Source organism: Scophthalmus maximus, chromosome 14, assembly GCF_022379125.1.
Source record: "Scophthalmus maximus strain ysfricsl-2021 chromosome 14, ASM2237912v1, whole genome shotgun sequence".
Taxonomy (NCBI): domain Eukaryota; kingdom Metazoa; phylum Chordata; class Actinopteri; order Pleuronectiformes; family Scophthalmidae; genus Scophthalmus; species Scophthalmus maximus.
This window is the reverse complement of record NC_061528.1, coordinates 5,187,449-5,203,629: the sequence shown is the minus strand read 5'-3', so window position 1 is coordinate 5,203,629 and position 16,181 is coordinate 5,187,449. Positions and strand designations below refer to the sequence as shown.

At 42.7% G+C, this 16,181-nt stretch overlaps 2 protein-coding genes across 2 annotated transcripts in view; one reads left to right on the top strand and one right to left on the bottom strand.

The window, feature by feature from the left end:
- Positions 1-857: 857 nt before the first annotated feature.
- Positions 858-5,716, bottom strand: neurod1 (neuronal differentiation 1). The gene is made up of 4 exons (XM_035604506.2): positions 5,559-5,716; positions 3,331-3,611; positions 2,116-2,345; positions 858-2,006 (listed from the first exon to the last, which is right to left on the bottom strand). Exons 2-4 carry the CDS (start codon positions 3,597-3,599, stop codon positions 1,444-1,446), a joined length of 1,062 nt encoding a protein of 353 aa, XP_035460399.1. The 5' UTR covers positions 3,600-3,611; positions 5,559-5,716; the 3' UTR covers positions 858-1,443.
- A 3,689-nt stretch (positions 5,717-9,405) lies between these two features.
- The window catches only part of itprid2 (ITPR interacting domain containing 2), a 35,315-nt gene continuing 28,539 nt past the window's right edge, over positions 9,406-16,181 (top strand). Inside the window, exons 1-4 of the mRNA XM_047337076.1 lie at positions 9,406-9,571; positions 13,445-13,573; positions 14,333-14,497; positions 15,308-15,350. Of these exons, the coding sequence (XP_047193032.1) occupies positions 13,552-13,573; positions 14,333-14,497; positions 15,308-15,350 (230 nt within the window). The 5' untranslated portion in view covers positions 9,406-9,571; positions 13,445-13,551. The remainder of the gene's footprint in view (positions 9,572-13,444; positions 13,574-14,332; positions 14,498-15,307; positions 15,351-16,181) is intronic.

Genomic DNA, 16,181 nt, shown 5'->3' with positions numbered 1-16,181 from the left:
ACATTTTTTAGGAAAAATAGGAAATTACCTGTCACAATTTCCTTGATCTCAAGGTCTTGAGATTCATTGTTTTGTCTGACCAACAGTCTAAAATCCAAAGATACTCAGCTACAACAACTTTAATGACTTAAAGTCTTTCAAAATTCCTGCTGATGGATTTGCTTATTGAAAATTTCATTTCAATTTAAAAAAAATCCATCTTATCATCCAACAACCAGATCATTGATATTTTGGGCAATTTGACAGTGGACACGCTGGAAATTCCTCCAGCTTTTTAAAAAGTCAGAATCAACAAATTCAGGGATGAATTCAGGTTTAATCTTTACAGTGTCTGCAGCAGCATTAATCTTCTCCTACAGCGTTGCACAATGAAAAACTAAAGATAAGGTTTTTAAGTGACACAAGACATTGTGTTTATTCACTGAATTTCTCATTTGTGTATTGTTTTTAGACATTATTGGTATTGTTTAATTTAACAAAACTGGATTGAAGGAAACTAAACTAGACTGGAAGTAGCCCCAACTGCAAGGCAGCCATCAATTTTTCTAAAAGGTAATTAACCCACAATGTTTGAAAATCCATACCTTCAAACAAAACTCTTTCTAAACCCTGAAAGACTCTTTTTATCTCAATGAAAAAAGAAATCATCTGCTGCTTGATAAGAAAGATTTTTTTATCTGATACCCAAGATGAAACTCTGTTTAAGAACTGATAACTGAAGTATATCCTAATACATGAGCAGCACAAACTGGGAATAACCTTAAACTGCAATACACTGGGAATAACATTAAACTGGACTAAACTGAGGTGTTGTGTTGTTTTTGTGTTGTTGCTGATGAACGAGTCTCTCAGATGAATCACATTGAATTCCTTTTAATAAAAGGCATTTTATAAACATCTATCTTATAAAATATGAACGAGAGTTACATGAAATGTTATAACAGAAGACTACAGGAACATTATAAAAAGCATAAAGTAAAAACCACGCGAACAACATGGAACACTCCAGCCCGCTCCCGGCTTGAGAACCGGCCCAGCGCCGGCCCAACGTCGCCACACTGACACACTGACCCAAAAATAGAGGAATCTTTATTCTTTCAACATTTGGAATCATCAGCTGAGCTGTGCTCAGGTTTTTTTTTTTTCAACAAAATTGCATAGTTTCTTCCAGATTATTGCTTATTGGTGATTGATTATTTTGAAGTGATAATATGGATAATAATGAGACATTCAGAGAGGATCTCCGCAGTATGAAGCGCTACAAAGGTTACATCAACAACGTGATATTTTTTCGCCGACACCTCCGTCCTCATGACCGAAGAGAGTAGCCTGATGCAGACGGAAAGAAGAAAAGAAAGGAGGACAGAGGGAAAGATTATACAATGTTCTGTCCGTCCGTCTCTTGGTCTACATCAGTATCTCAGTCCTTCGTCCTCCGCTTCCTCAGGACTCATGGAAGATGGCGTTCAACTGGGCGTTCATCAGCCGCTCGTGGTGCGTGTGTCCATCAAAGCCCATCAGCCCGTCCACCTGCATTTCACCGCACCGCGGGTTGGTCCCCCCGCTGGCGTACATGGCGTTGTGTCCCCCGGCTGCACCCGCGCCGTAGTGCACGCTGAAGGCGAAGCTCTTGTCGTAGTCGGCAGGCGCCATGACCTCGTGCTTGAAGGAAGAGGAGAAGTTTCCGTTGATGCTGAGCGGCGGGCTGAGGGGCGGGTCGAACGGCGGGGCTTCCGAAACCATGACCCCGTCGAAGAAGGGCTCCAGGGAGCCGTAGGGCTGGCCTTTGACCTGGTGGAAGATGTGGGAGGGATCCATGGTGCCGTAGGGCGGGCTGGGCAGGCCGGCCGTCAGACCGGGGCTCTGGTAAGAGTAGTGTCCGGGATAGGCAGCGGCGCCGGCGGGCGGAAGATGAGCGGGCAGGTCGGGCGTCTGCTCCGGCAGGAAGGTCCGGGGGTTCAGCTGCAGGCAGCCCGCCACCAGGTTAGTGGTCGGCTGAGAGAGACCTGAGGACAGAGAGACAATAATCAGTCACTGCTGATCAAAATATTTAATATCACTAAAAGGCCACATTGTCATTTCTTTCCCTTCATGTTTATTTCCTACAATGCTGACCTTTGCAGAGCGCCTGGACGAAGTTCATGAGGTCGGGCGCCTTGCCAGATCGCAGGACCTCACTCAGGGCCCAGATGTAGTTCTTGGCGAGGCGGAGCGTCTCGATCTTGGACAGTTTCTGGGTCTTGGAGTAACACGGCACGACTTTGCGCAAACTCTCCAGGGCGTCGTTCAGCCCGTGCATGCGATTCCTTTCGCGGGCGTTAGCCTTCATTCGACGGACCTTAAACCTGCAGAAACACACGGGGGGGGGATCCATCATTAGCCATGTTATCAATATATCTGTAACATCTTGGTAGAGATAATCGTCATTCAAGTGTCACTTGTGAGTAAGACTGAATGTGGTCGTTATACAAATATGGGCAACCACGAGTAGTCAGTGATTTGGAGTCATGTTTCTGGTCCAATATTTTCTCTCTTTTAGCTCTGTTTTGGGTCTCCACCGACTCCTGAAGGAAATATCTGGCTCTTTAGTGGCTAAATCCGCCACACTGTGCACCAGCTAGTTTCTTTTTAGAGGTTTATTCTGAATTAATTTCCCTGCTGTGGCAAGACATCGCGCTATGAGAGCAGAAAGAGTGAACCAACACTCTGAAGTTGCGCAAAAAAACTCCCTGTAAAACTCAATCGAGCTGAGGAGAGCTGCAGATTCAGGTGATTTTTTTAAGAGCAAACTCCTTTCTCATTGTGCCATTGATCACATTGTCATCTGAGACGTTGATATATATAGAAGTTGAAAAATATAGATAACAGTGACTAAGAAGGCTCACAAGATGGAATATGTAGCCCTAAAACGCTTTTAAGAAAAAGAGACTGAGACAATGGTAAAATTTAAATTTTGGTCTCAGATCATGTGCCGAGCTAATAGCCTGTAGCTGCTACCTCTGTTCTTTAAAAAGCAGGTTCATTCTCACTTCAACATGTTCCACAAAATCAATTTTGATTATTCCGGTTTTTTTCTCAAGAAATTACTGCCTAATTTTTTTTGGTGTAGATGTTAAGCCTCTTCAGATGGATGATTATGTTTGTCCATCCAACAGTCCTGCTCCTCAGAGGATGAACCAAACCCATTACATCTTAATCACCTTCCCTCTATAGTGCCACCCATCCAGACAAACTTTTCACATTTTGCACTTTTGATGAGCTCACATGCTGAAAAATATTTGTCCTCAAAACTCAGAACTAGAAGAAGCAAAACAAATTCATGTCTCTCACCTTTGCACTCGCGCCTTCGTCATCTTCTTCTTCTTCGGCCCTCGCCTCTTGGGTTTGCTCTCGCCATCTTCCTCCTCCTCCTCCTCCTCTTCCTCGTCGTCGTCCTCATCGTCGTCCTCGTCCAGATGGTGGAGGTGGTCCTCCTCCTCCTCCTCCTCCTCTCCTCCTCCTCCTCCTCCCCTCTCTGCTTCTCCTCCTGCGGGGCTGTGGAGCTCCTGCTGCTCCTCCGACTCCACCGACCCCTGCTCCTCTTGCACAGACCTGGTCATGATGCTGATTCTCTGAAAGACAGAACAAGCGTGTTCATTAGACAACGATGAAATGCTCCAGCAGAGAGCTCGTTATCTCACAAACCTTATGAATAGAAAATAATGTACCGAATCAGAGCCCTGGTTATGATATCCCTGTGCAGTTATTGTCATTTTAATGCTTCAAAGGTGATAAATAACCAAAAAATTTGCTAACTTTTGCTAAAGGAACAGATGGAATTTACTTCAATACAAACATTTTATATCCAGGATGCAACAGCAGAATTTTTACACATTTTTGTTAACAATAAGTAATCATCAAAATTTTTACTTTTTGAGATTAAAGCTGTTTTTGTTGGTATTTATTCTATATCATGATTGTAAAAAAAATTATCATTATGGTTATGTGCAGATTATATTGTAATGTATATTTGTTCCACAGATAGTTTCTATTACAATTTGATTATTACAGCATTGAATTACCGTTTTAGATAAATTGTACTGAAGTAAATTGAAATGTGAAAAGTTTTATTCCCATGAGGCCCGGCTCAGAATATTTTACCAGAATCAGCAGACGTGTGGATGGAGCATGAATGGATATTCTAATCTTTATTTTCTTTTAAATAAAATAGAACAATAAAAAAAAAACTACATCTTTGCTGTGAAATAAAATTTAGAGTGAAAACGTGAAAAAGATTTCAAAGCCGTGTGGTTTTTATAAAAACCCTGTGAAATATCCATGACCACGCGCTTATTCGGATTTAGATAATTATTAAAACATTTTCAAAACGATTATTTTTCATCCTAATTAACGCGGCCCTTCATATCCCCGGAGAACAGAAAATTAATTTTAATTTAATCAGCTCGAGTGTGATTCCTCTTTCGTGTCCGGGCTGGGAAAGTAAAAATATCCGCAGCTTTATCAATCTGTTGCGAACGGAGACAGTAGAGAACTGCGACTCAATTTCAATTTATATTTATTCTATATGGAATTTTCAAGATCTTTCAAATTCCCCTGTGAGAACTTTACAGTCTGTAGGCGACAACACGTGAGCTTCATGAAAAGAAATCATAAAACTATTAGAGAAATCCAGAACTTCGAGCGAAACAGTCTCAGATTGTCCGGACAGAAACGGAATCAGCTTTTCATTCACTTGAATTACTGGTGAACGTTTCAAATCTACAGCTTTGTTCAGTTAAACGAGAAATATCAAATCACAGTACTTTTAAATATCTACGTCTGAAATAATTATATATATATATATATATATATATATATATATATATATATATATATATATATATATATATATATATATATATATATATATATATATATATATATATATATAAAGTGAAAGTGAAGCAAAAAAGCTAAAATTGTTTATTCAAACTAGTAGGTCGTTAGTATAGATGCTTTTGAACAAGAATAAGACAAGAATAATTAAAGCAATGCTGACGAATCAAATCCGTCTTTCATCCTTCCCCGTTTCCAGCTGACTGGTCCCGTTAATTTAACAGACCGAGAGACAGGTGGAGGTGAGCGGACAGAGGGGACAAAGACAAATAAAAGAAAAGAAAACAAAGAACACACCAAAGAATCTTGAATTAATAACATATACAAAGATAATAAATTCCATGTAAGACAAACGTTTTTAGGACAAATATCTTCTGGTAAACAGCCGGGGAGCAGGTGGATAGTTAAGATTAAATTTATACAACTTAAATAAATGACTTAAAGGGGAAAACCAAATGCTAATTAAAATGTTTAAAACAGGTTATCTTGGTTTATTTTTGACGCCTGCTGATTCTGGAGTCAACGACCCTCATTAGCTTTAAAATATGAATATAGATTCGATATAAATGATCAGATGTATCAGCATGGAGGTCAGATTACATCTGAGGAACATATCAGGGGGGGAAATGATCAATCTGATATTGCTTATTAATCTGCTAATGAAAAAAAGAAAATCAACTTACCTGTTGTAAAAAGCTGATGTCCGTTAGATCGCACGCATCCCGTTCGCTCCTCGATGTGCGTGTCCGTGCGTGATTGTGGGTGACCTGCTCTGAGATTTCTGAGGGGTGTGCGGGTGATGCTGCTGCTTTTATATACCCAAAGCACAAACACACACACACACACACACACACTCAAACACACACACACACACACACACACACACACACACACACACACAGGGAGGAGGGAGGTTAATTAGCATATCGGTGCTCCGCCCCCCCGGCACGCGCCATATGGTGCGTACGTCATTAAAAAGGTCCCGGGGATCACGTGACAAATCTTCCATTTGTATGAGCCAAAGACTCTCTCTCTCTCTTTGTGAGTAAAGTTGACCATCTGTCCACACACGCATGCGCACACTAACATAATGTGTGTTGTATGTGATGATGACATTGAGAGAATTCTGCATGTGTGTGTATAGGTATATCATTACTGAAGAAGAAGATGCTGATGATGATGAGAAAAATGAAATCAGTGGCTCCCTCAGGGCCGTACTCACGGGGGCCCGCCCCTGCCCCTGGAGGCGTGGAGGGCTCCACGGGGGGGCCGACACACGTGCAGGCTGCTGTCGTGTTCTCCTTTTCGTCCCTCGCAGAGTTCCGTATAGACCTGCGTGCCTGCTCCACCTTAGGTGACAGGGTTAAACAATAGCAGGAGTTGGGGACTCCATCATCATCATCGTCATCAGGGGTACATTAGCATTACCCGCCACCCGTTTACCATCTATCCACGGACAGGGCTTCCGACAAGGAGGCTAAAACCAGGTGCTGGCATCACATTAGCAGAAACAGAGAATCCAGGAATACTCCACAACCAGTTTTAGTAACATGGTTATCCAGGATGGCGCCAACACCCATAAGGATGGAGCAGAGGCCTGCGGCTTACTTCACTGAGTTGGCTCGTTGCTGTAGTGAGGCAAAGATTTGCATTTTATTTCTGGAACCGCCGCGAGCTGCTAGAAAAACTAGAATGGGCGCTGCTATAGACAGAGGCTCCAGTCCGATTTGATGTTAGGGACTTGTTTGGTATGGCGAAGGTAGTTTAGAGAGCCTACTAAAGGTGGTGTTGTCTTGGAGTCCACTATCCATCCATCCATCCATTCTCTGTACCGCTTGTGATTTAAGTGTCGCAGGACGACTGGAGCTAATCCCATCTGACCAGGCAGGGTACACCCAGCAGACACAGGGATGAGGAACATGCAAACTCCACCTCCTCCTCTACGTATTACTCACAAGTTCCCTATAAACTCATGAATCACAAAGGACCAATTATCATCAGGCTAAGATGATAATTAGAGGCTTCTTCGGCTCTGAATTGAAGAAAACCTCTTGGATGATTTTGGCACTTACCTGACGAGTTTGTTTTCACCCGGTTTGTGTGTGAACTTACCTATATCAGTGTTTTCTCCCCCCTTCACATCTATTTTTTCAGATCCTTTCTTATGAGGCAATGATAGCATGCCCTCTTAACATTAGTGCAGATGTATTTGATGTTGCTGTGTCAACGTGACCTGTCCTTTGTGAGTGATTATCAGTGATCCCTGTTTGGCTACAGTTAGTGGTGGTTATGGTTACAGCCCTGTCCTACACTATTCCTCCGTCCCGTCCTCGGTTGGGCCTTACCACATAAGGAAACTTCCCCCAGGTGGATTTTGGTGTGACTGCATCACGGTCGGCTGCATCAGCTCCGAACCACAGGAAAGAGGCCGCGGACTTTGGACCAGGACGTTCTCCATTCGGAGAGATCGCTATGGTGACGATAAGGTGTTTGCCAGGTGGTTACCAGGCAACTTCGGAGGACCTGTGCGTCTGTCCATCACTGTGGCCCGTCCGACTGCTAATGGTTAACGCAAAATCAATCTCTCTGCTGTTCACTTCAGGATTGATGAATGGAAAACAGAACAGTACAAAGGAAAAGGAAAGGAAATAAAAAGGTTCAAAACAGATGATTGTTCCTTTACAGTTACTGGAATGAAAGCACAGATACTCATAAACAGGTCAGACAGAGTTGACCGTTTGATCACCTGTGTCTGTCTGCTGGTTTGTGCTGAGCAGGTGGCGTCCCCTCGCTTTTTTTTTTTGGGGGGCTTTTTCACTTTAAACAGATTCATGAGAGACTGATCCAGACAGGAAATGTGATGGAAAAAAACAAACTAAAACTCTGTAGAGCTGCTAAGAGACAGCAAGCGTATAGTTTTTAACGCTCTGCCTTTTCTTTTAATTTCATTATATTATATTTTTTAAACAGCTATGATGTTGGAATCTTTGAATGGTAATTTACCCTAGGTGAGATTTACAGAATTTATTTCAGAATTACATGTTTGATATTTAACATACTATGTTCTGAATTGTACAATGTGAGTTTCAAGATGTGTTTTATATACTGTAAAGAGGCTTATTTTAAAATGTAAATACTATATGTTTTTGTAATTTCTGCCGGTGGAAAGCTGTACGTCACAAGGAAAGTGTTTGACATTTCCAATTTCAAATCTTCAATTCATCAACAAAAGACAAAAATAGGAACAAGGAAGCAGCAGAGCAGCAACTCCCTGTTGAATAAGAAGTATCATTCTATACTGCGGACTGTGTGTGTGTGTGTGTGTGTGTGTGTGTGTGTGTGTGTGTGTGTGTGGAGAGAGAGAAGGTCAGATTACCCTAATCATTCAAAGAACTACGCATCCACTGAAAAAACAACACACAAAAAAAACTTTGTTTGGCTGTGTAATTGAACATTTCAGAATATAAATGGACGAATAGTAATTTTACAACAAGGTAAATTATTTTGATTTGGAAAAAAGTTTGGAAATTACTCCACATTCACTCTAAAATAGTCAGTACATGTCAGTACAAGTGATGACATATTTTCCTAAGCAGTTCAGGAGTGATAGCAGCCTCCAGCCATTGAGTTTGAATGTCTGTTGCGGGAGGTACAGTTTGGTTTGATCAATGTCTTTGGCTGATGTTGAATCATCTGCATTTTTGACCAACAGATGAAACAGCAGCAGTGTTCATCAGTGTTTAACAGTGCTTGGTTTCCACCTGGTGGTAAAATGAGGCACTGCATGTACATGTAAGGTAATCCTATACACAGAGTGCAGTAAACCAAAACCACCACCACCAACAAAAACTACATTAAATCAATATTTGTCTGAACACACTTTGATACCTACACTCACACAGAAAGTATGAAAAAATATTATGCAAATTTGCCTTATGTTGTTTAGTTTTATAGCTCTATATAGTCAGTTTGGCATAGTGATTTGAATATGCAGCTGCGGTAGTGTCAATGTCACTGCCTATCAAATCCCAGTCATGGCTTGAAAAAGACCCACGAACGAATAGAAGCAGTGGCTGATGTACAGAAAAATCTTATACCCTTTTGGTTAGACGAAGCTGGCCTGAGAGATAGTGAAGAGGCTCGGAAGTACAGGCCCTGACCATCAGACCCATAGAAGCTGGGGGTCTTAACACAACAGACAGGACCCTCACGATATTGCATAGACACCTAACAGTTCCCACAATGAGCAAACAATTGTCAACGACAGAGAGAGAGAGAGAGAGAAAAAAAAAAACGTTGGCCATGTGCCTCGACCGGTTGGGGCGAGGAGAGAAATTGGGGAGAAAAGAAAAATAGAACCGTAGTGTAACTGTTTTAAGCTGCTTCTCATAATTCAAATAATAATACTGACACACTCATAGACTGTTTTGTAATGCACAGGCTCGGACCGGCAGGTGTCGGTGTCCGTCCTCCGCCGCAGGCCGCTCAGGACACGCCTCCCCTCCGCCTCCTCTCCTTCCACGCTGCTGCCGACGCCGACGACGCTGCCGCCGCCGCTGCTGCTGCTGGTTTCAGGAAGCGGAAGCAGGAATGTCGGAGTGAAGTGAAGTTGAGAAAAGTTTGGAGATAAGACCAAAGAAGTTTCTTTTTCGAGGGGGTGGGTCCGCCGAGACACAAACTGCGGAGCAACATGTCGGTGAGTGTCGGCGAAGCGCTCGCAGCAGCCGCCGGTGATAGAACCGCCGCCGCTGCTGCTGCTGCTGCAGCAGGTGATTGTTGAAGCTGTTTGTTGGGAGTTGGTTTTTTTTAACGTCTCTGCTGTCAGTGGACGTCCTGCGTGTCAGGGACAACTCGACGAGTGGTGTGAGCCGAGGCAAAGAGAAGGAAAGTTTGCCTGTCACATGATGATGATGATGACGACGATGATGATGAATATGAGTTCTAAAGAGCGGCGCTTCTGTGCTTCTGTGCTTCTGTGCTTCTTCTCACACCAGGAAACAGAAGCATCAGGGGTTCTGTGTGTTGCTCACACCGCCAGATGATGTTGCGTTATGCTCATGTGTTGCCATTACGCACGAGTGAGCGTGAGCGTGCCAGTGCTGGATGAGGTTTTACCTCCGTAAAAAGTCAAAGTACCACAAGTGTACACGCGACACGTAAAGTATTAGTATCCAAAGATACTTGGTGCCTTCCAATGAAAGTACTGGCTGTGCAGATTTCTCCCTCTGGAGTTCTACATGGAATATTGCAGGGTGATACTTAACACTCTATTCATTTGTGGTTGTGATTATATTGTATTCATAATCTGAATCGTCAAAGTAGTTCGTGACTAAAGTTTTAAAATTATTATAGTTGAGTAAAAAAGTCAATGTTTTCTCTAGGGATTTTAAGCTGGAGTTGAAATATGAACTTCAATTACATATTCAAGTGAAATACAAGTACCCTATAATTGCACGTACTTAGTTGTGAATTATTTAATGAACTTTGAATTTCACGTCACATCTTGCACAGGTGGCCGCAAGTTTGGGCGTTTCAAAGAGAGTTTGGTGTTTGCTACGAGCGAATCTCAAAAGTCAAGAGGGATTTGGGAGAAGATTGTCAAAAATGTTCTCATAAAGTTTCTCTTATAAGTGTAGGGGAGTAGATGTATTCATATGAAATATATAAACACATTCAAGTACCTCAAAATTGTACCTACGTGTAGTCAGTTGTGGAGGAAGGATTCAGAAATCCCCCAAAACTTTTTTTTTAAAATAGTCCATTACAGGTGAATGTCCTTGAATGGCAAAAGTAAAAGTACAGAGACACCTCAATAAGTTCATTTAGTATACCTACAATATACTCTTATAATGTGTAGTATATTTTTTAGATGATTATTTATAGTCAAGCAGCAACTAATTTATTAACCGTTAATCTTTAATTTGATACACTTCTAGGTAGTTTACTTTTTAAAGGGCATCATATTTAAAGGTCCTTGTTTTTTTTGTCTGAAGAATCTTGATTTGTAATAACTTGAGTAAAGTGCAACTGGTAAGGAAATGTGCTTAGTTACATTCCACCACTGCTTCTCATGTTTGTTTCCTCAGAGGTGTAGTCCAACTCTCTCTTGCTTCTGGCCTCACCTCTCTCTTGTTTGTGGTGAGTGACCAATTGTTTGCTTTTGCTCATAAATCGAGAAAAGAAATTTTTTTTGGCGTGGCAGTCTTCTCCTCTGATCCTCCAGCGTGTCACCGTGCACTTTTCTGTGCCAGTGACATAACAACGACAACAGGCTCCGTGTGTCCCACTTTCACACCCACTTTCACACACACACACACACACACACACACACACACACACACACACACACACACAAACACACACACACTTTCACACACACACACACACACACACACACACACTTTCACACACACACACACACACACACACACACACTTACACACACACACACACACACACACACACACACACACACACACACACACACACACACACACTGTTGTTCGACCGTGTTTGCCCCCATGATCCCTGTCGGTGACTTGAAGGCTCAAGTGCCACAGCAGCTGGAGTGTTTTCTGATTCCGTTCACACGGCGCTGACCTTTGTCTCAGTGTGGTTTGTGTCGGAGCCGACAGGTTCACATGCTGGTCGTCGTCTCTCAAAGGCACTCGGTTTACCAATGCTATTAAACAGAGGGGAGAGAGAAAATGTTCAAATTTTTGAAAATCTTTATTGCGAGGGTGCACAATAAAGAATTCCACGTGTTTTTCGTAGAGTAGAGCTGCAGCTATTGGTCGATTAATCAATTTAATCAATTAAGCAACTGTTTTGATGACTGAATAAGTTTTTACTCATTTTCAAGCATGAATGATGATCTGTTGGATAAATCATCTGAAATTGTTGCCGTAGACTATTTTCTGAGGGACAAACAAACAATTCATCGACTCATTGAGAAACGAATCAGCAGATTAATCGATAACAACAATGTACGACACTGCTCATATTTCAATTCCATGGACATCAGACTATCAGTCTGCCAGGTTCATTATGAACCAAAGATATTTTTACACTTCTCATTATGACACAGAAGATGTTCTCTCTCGCTCTCTCACTAACGGACAATGGACTTGTTTGTGATCGGGAGAAACATCCATAAAGTTTTTACTGTCCAATCCCAGCTGACATTGGGCGAGAGGCGGGGTTCACCCTGGACAGGTCGCCAGCCTATCACAGGGCCACACACAGAGACGGACAACCATTCACTCTCACATTCACACCTACGGTCAATTCAGAGTCTCCAGTGAACCTGACCCCCTCCTGCATGTCTTTGGACTGTGGGAGGAAGCCGGAGAACCCGGAGAGAACCCACGCACACACGGGGAGAACATGCAAACTCCACACAGAAAGGCCCTGGTTGGTTTGAACCGGGATTCAAACCCAGAACCTTCTTGCTGTGAGGTGACAGCGCTAACCACTACACCACCGTGCAGCCCACCATTATTTTCAAATTAGGAATTAGTTTTGTTATCGGAGCAAAAAATCTGACCCGACATTGCATGACATCTAACAGCACTTCTGTGTCTTTCTGGACACATTTCGTCTGACACTGAGAATCGGCACCCAGATGTTGTGATGCTTTTCATCACCACTCAACTTCTGTTCATCTGTGCAGAACAATACGACACATTCTTTCTCGAGGTCTGCAGGAGCCGAGCAGTTGATATGCAAAGACAGATGTTGGGTGAAGGACCGTCGGCCGTCGCGAGCGCTGGTGTGTGCGTTGCGGACCGCTGCAGAGGACCCACTCCGTGCAGACCGCCTGCATGTGTTGTTGTTGTTGTTGTTGTTGTTGTTGTTGTTGTTGTTGTTTTCTGACATTCTGGTTTGTTTTGCATATTTTAAGAGTAATCTAAAAATAAATCTCCCCCCCCCCACACTCTTGCTCGGACAGGAATTTGTTGTGTTCTTCATTCTAAACACTCGTTTCCTGTTTCACACGTTCCCATTTGGATTTGGCTGCACGCTCTGCTCTTTTTTTGGTCCCTCTCTTCCCCTCCATCCTTTTTTCTCCTCCCTGACTGCGTCGGAGACTGAGCTGAGGGAGTTAGTGCCAGAAGAAATTGAAGAAGTGCTACGGACAAGTCTTCGTTTTAATAAACCGTTGATCTATTGATTATGTTTGCAATTAACAATTTCACAATTTGTTGAAGTAAAAGCCTAAAAAGCCAACTTGGTTGAGGGAGAAGGCGTCTCGCTCCGTTGGAAATATGCAAAACACTCGTGATTGTGCAGGGTGGAGTTTTATTCCCTCACAGATTGTCTTTGGCAGAGTTCAGGCACATGACAAGTTGACTTTTGTATGCTTTGTCAGTGTCGACTGATAGCGATCACTTAAACCAGCTAACCTCTCACCTCACCAACACGCATCATGACTCACTTTTGTCAGTAAAAACATCAACAGCAGCTGAAAAGAACTCCGCCACATTCACTCCAATGTTTGTTAATGTGCACCATCCCTGCTATATAAACTAATAAATATCTGAATTTGAATTTTTCTCTCTCTCTCCAGGTTTGTTACCTGTTGCTGATGTTACTGTAGCCTTGTCAGTCTTCTCTGACTGGCTGAGCCCGACCGGACACCCCAGACTGGCGGACGAGGAGAGTGGAGCTCTGGAAATGGACACCAGTGCTGCTGCAGGTGGGTCGTCTCTGAGTAAACAACTGCTGAAATATTTTAGCCAAAAGTGACGGATAAACAGTTGAAATAGTTGGCCAAGATTAAAGATTAAACAACTTCAATCCGTAGCTGAATCTGCTGGATTAGCAGTGGACGCGGATAAGCATTGAAATAGTCAAAAGATCCAGCTTCTGCTATTCCAAACAGTATCAGGATGATGAATGCAAACTTGACCAAATTTACCAGAAATACTGACAGTATGATAATACTAAATTTTTTTATGTTTAAATTATTATGCAATATCGACCTGGAAATCAGTTAGAAATGATAGTGGTGTCGATGATAGAGATGTGGGGCTACATCATAGGTTTTGATGGCTTGCTGTTGTTTGATAATGCAAATGAATGTGTCGCATTTGGTTGAAAGTCCAGAGTTGAACTTCAGGTGACAGATTTACCTCGCTGCTGTTTGCAGTATTGGAATAAACTATTATAAAACATAGCCATTGATGCTGGCTCGGTCATGTCCTTATTGTTCCTTATCAAGCTGGTGGTTAAACAGTTAGACGGCCTCCATGTGCAGGGCAAGGACTGATGCATCTGCTCCCTCAGCTCAGCTCACCTGCACTGTGTGTGTGTGTGTGTGTGTGTGTGCGCGTGTGTGTTTTTGTATTGAATCAGTTGTAGTTTCTGTTTATCAGGTTGAATACCTGCCAAACCTGATTGATGACTTCACAGGAGGCCAGCTGACAGACAGATTATTTGCTTAATTGATCCCCAGATCCCAGAGTGCAGTCAGACTGCAACATAGCCTGTCTGCGGCGTCGGGCCTGGGCCCAGAGCAGAGACTCCGTCTGGGCTGAATCGGAACCGGAGAGCTGTGGCCCCCAGGGGCCCCAACAGAGCCGGAGTGGCGGGGATGTGCAGAGACCCTCAGAAGAACCAGGTAAGGCCAAACTCAGTTTGTCACCAAAGCAGTGTTTTAACTTGGGATAATCTGAATGTTGTTGTTGTGTTGAATCCTAACACTTCAATCCACAAACAAAATATTTCACATTGCTCTGGTATTTCTGATATTCAACTACATGCAATATTCACTTCCTGCCATCCAGCCGCCACCTTAGCGGAATGCTTAAAAAGTCAGTGCTTTTTTTGCCAAAAAAAAGGGCCTGTTGTCAGACCGGTATATCATCTCACAGTTATATCACCATCACCGTATATGTCGTCTAATAAGAAACATGAAATTGCAGAACAGAGAGGCCAGTGGTAAAGTGTATTCAAGGCACCTTAGAAACAGTGTCTCCATTATATAGCTTATCTACTTGAGGGCTTTGTCAAGTTTTCTGCGTGTAAACCTCCCGTTCAGTACGTCTTGGTCTCAATTTTTAAATAACCTTTCAAAAAATGTACAATATATTTAAATGCTTACAGTGTAATACAAATATTAGCAGATATGTAGCACAGGGCCCGTGGGGGTTTTGGGAGAGAGTCAGTGCTGCAATGACGTACTGATTAAATGTGTTCAGAAACAGCTCGTTGCAGCCACAGTGGTGTGAACGGGAGCTGGATGTGGCTCATCATCGCTGGCGCCATGAGATTAATCAGATCATATGTTGAAAGTCATATATGGTGTCTGTCACCGGTGTAATGGTTTTATGGTATGCTGTAATCACTGTTGCATGCATCTTATGGCTGCTGGCTCATTGTTCTAACACGCTCACCCGTCTCTCTCTCTCTCTCTCTCTCTCTCTGTCAGGGCGAGTTCCCAACAAGATCACAAGCTGGCTGATTGAATGCAGGTACAATATTCATTCACCACCCGATTAAAGGACTATGCCACTGTTTTTCTAATGCTCTGTTGTGGCCTGTTCACTACACATCATATATATGTTGAAGTAGTGATTCATTCAAGTAGTGATTCATCGTGATGAAGCAGACTAAATGTTGACAGTGATGGATTATTTCTCGCAGCCAGTTTCAAGTTGATGCCGGTTGATTTTTTTTGGAAATTAACTGAAACCGGTGACGCTATGAAAAGAAAATACATTAAAAACATACTGACGGATGGTTAAGAAGTGATCAGCAAGAATGTCCATCAAACAGACCCAGTAATTCAGATCCTTTCTATCTTGAATGGCTGGTTGAGCGACAGACTGACCAACTGGTTTTCACGCTGACTGATTTATTCATTGATGTGTTTTCCTGATTTTCTAGAGGTGTGTGTGTGTGTGTGTGTGTGTGTTTGTCTGTGTTTGTCTGTGTGTGTGTGTGTGTGTGTGTGTGTGTGTGTGTGTGTGTGTCTGTCTGTCTGTGTGTGTCTGTGTTTAGGAGCTGTGTTATCAGCTACTGACGTAGAACCTACAGGCAGCCAACGCCTAGACTTACAACACACAGAACAAACACACGCAGACACACACACACACACACACACACACACACACACACACACACACACACACACACACACACACACACTCATTGACATAATTCATTACCTAGCGCCTTACCCTGACCTTAACCATCGCAACAATATGCCAAACCCCAACCCTTACCTTGACTCTCATTCAAACCTAATTCTTACCCTAACCATAAAACCAAGTCTGACACACACACACACACACACACACACA

What these genes read in the sequence shown, in the direction of transcription:
- neurod1 (XM_035604506.2), bottom strand. Translation starts at nt 3,599, where the DNA reads ATGACCAGGTCTGTGCAAGAGGAGCAGGGGTCGGTGGAGTCGGAGGAG. An exon ending in ACGAAGGCGCGAGTGCAAAG is followed by an intron (nt 2,346 to 3,330) that starts GTGAGAGACATG and finishes GTGTTTCTGCAG; the next exon opens with GTTTAAGGTCCGTCGAATGA. An exon ending in CGTCCAGGCGCTCTGCAAAG is followed by an intron (nt 2,007 to 2,115) that starts GTCAGCATTGTA and finishes CTCTGTCCTCAG; the next exon opens with GTCTCTCTCAGCCGACCACT.